The 1,921-nt window shown below is 37.9% G+C and overlaps 1 protein-coding gene across 1 annotated transcript; it reads left to right on the top strand.

The window, feature by feature from the left end:
• The first annotated feature begins 226 nt into the window (after positions 1–226).
• LOC106330459 lies at positions 227–1,151 on the top strand. The gene is made up of 2 exons (XM_013768917.1): positions 227–569; positions 802–1,151. The coding sequence occupies exons 1-2, from the start codon at positions 227–229 to the stop codon at positions 1,149–1,151; spliced, it is 693 nt and encodes a 230-aa protein (XP_013624371.1).
• The last annotated feature ends 770 nt before the right edge of the window (positions 1,152–1,921 follow it).

Here is a 1,921-nt window from a genome sequence, read left to right as displayed (position 1 = left end):
GATATTAATGGATGTTAGCTTTAGCTAGAAATTGAAAATGCCTCTGTTAGATATAAATGGATGTTAGATAGATGTCTAATCTAAAGCGTTGGTTGTGTTCAATGAGTTCATCTTATGTGTTAATTGTTGATATCTTTCTCCCTTCTTTAAAACAGAACCCTTCTTCTCTCCCATATCATAAACACATTGAGCTTCTCTTTAATTTCTTCTTAATCCATATTCCAATATGGATCCTAATTCTTATAACAACGCGTCTAAGTTTGTTGATCTGCTTACTAGTCAACAAAGTGTGTTCGGTTTTCCTCAAGATAGTGTCCAACTATCTTCTTCTCAAGTCCCTTATTTTGGAACTCAAGCTCACGAAGCTTCAAACTTTGCTGAAGAGGGTTCTGCAGAGCGTAGAGAATGGAAGCAGTGGACGCCAATCGATGATCTTGTACTCATCAGCGCATGGTTGAATACAAGTAAGGATGCTGTTGTAGGCAATGAGCAGAGGTGTGGTACTTTCTGGAAGAGGGTTGAAGCATACGTTGCCGCATCTCCTAAGTTTATTGAACACAGAGAGGCAAGTAATTGTAAACAACGCTGGCAGAAGATTAATGACATTGTCAATAAGTTTTGTGGGGCGTATGAAGCAGCAAGTAGAGAGAGAAGTTCTGGTCAAAATGAGAATGATGTTGTCAAACTTACTCATGAGATTTTCTACAACAACCATACAAAAAAAATTCAATCTTGAGCATGCTTGGAAAGAGCTGCGTAATGATCAGAAATGGTGTGAGCTTTCCACTTCAAAAACCCAAGGAAGCTCTAAACGGAGGAAGTGTGATGATGGCGCTCAATCATCAACCTCACACACACATGAAACGACCAATGGTGAAGAAGATCAAGGCGCCAGTCGTCCGCCAGGTGTGAAGGCAGCTAAGGCCCAGCGTAACAAGAAGGATTTGGCAGCGGAGAAGAAGAAGGATTTGCCAGATGGAAAGGTGGTGGCTGCGTTTGAAAATATGTGGAGCATCAAGAAGGAAGACTTGGCTTTGAAAGAGAAACTGTCAAAGATGAAGATGCTTGAGTGTCTGCTTGCAAAATCAGAACCTTTAGCTGACTATGAAGAAGCTCTGAAGAAGAAGCTTATCACTGACCTGTTGCCTTAATTTCTGTTCTCTAATTAGTTTGTGTTCTATTCTATCTGGTTGTTGTATTTTGCTTCTGTTGCTTATGTTTCTGGTTATGCTTGTGTTGCTTATATTTGCTTAAATGATGATTATGTTTCTGGTTATGCTTATGTTCTTATGTTTGCTTAAATGATGATTATGCTTCTCTTGTTCTTATGTTTCTGGTTGTGCTTGTGTTTCAGTCTCGTGAATTATGATTGTCTTCCTGTGACATAAAGACAAGCGGTTTTTCATGTTCTTGTCTTTACTTTCAGGTCCAAAAGAATGACAGAGTGAGCTTGTTGCCTTAATTTCTGTTCTCTAATTAGTTTGTGTTCTATTCTATCTGGTTGTTGTATTTTGCTTCTGTTGCTTATGTTTCTGGTTATGCTTGTGTTGCTTATGTTTGCTTAAATGATGATTATGCTTCTCTTGTTCTTATGTTTCTGGTTGTGCTTGTGTTTCAGTCTCGTGAATTATGATTGTCTTCCTGTGACATAAAGACAAGCGGTTTTTCATGTTCTTGTCTTTACTTTCAGGTCCAAAAGAATGACAGAGTGAGCTTGTTGCCTTAATTTTTTAAAAACTTTAGCCTCTTCCATCACCTTCTTCTATCATCATTTCTCCTTCTCAAAATCTCAAAATATAAACGTAAACAAATCTCTCTCTTTTTATAACACTAGCCTCTTCAATCACCCCTTAAAACATTAGCCTCTTTTTCAAAATACAAATTCTCTTGTAAACAAGTCTCATCTAATGGCTTCTTCTTC

This window comes from Brassica oleracea, chromosome C3 (genome assembly GCF_000695525.1).
Source record: "Brassica oleracea var. oleracea cultivar TO1000 chromosome C3, BOL, whole genome shotgun sequence".
Classification (NCBI taxonomy): Eukaryota; Viridiplantae; Streptophyta; class Magnoliopsida; order Brassicales; family Brassicaceae; genus Brassica; species Brassica oleracea.
Note: the sequence above shows the minus strand (reverse complement) of the source record. Positions and strands in the feature narration are given on the sequence as shown.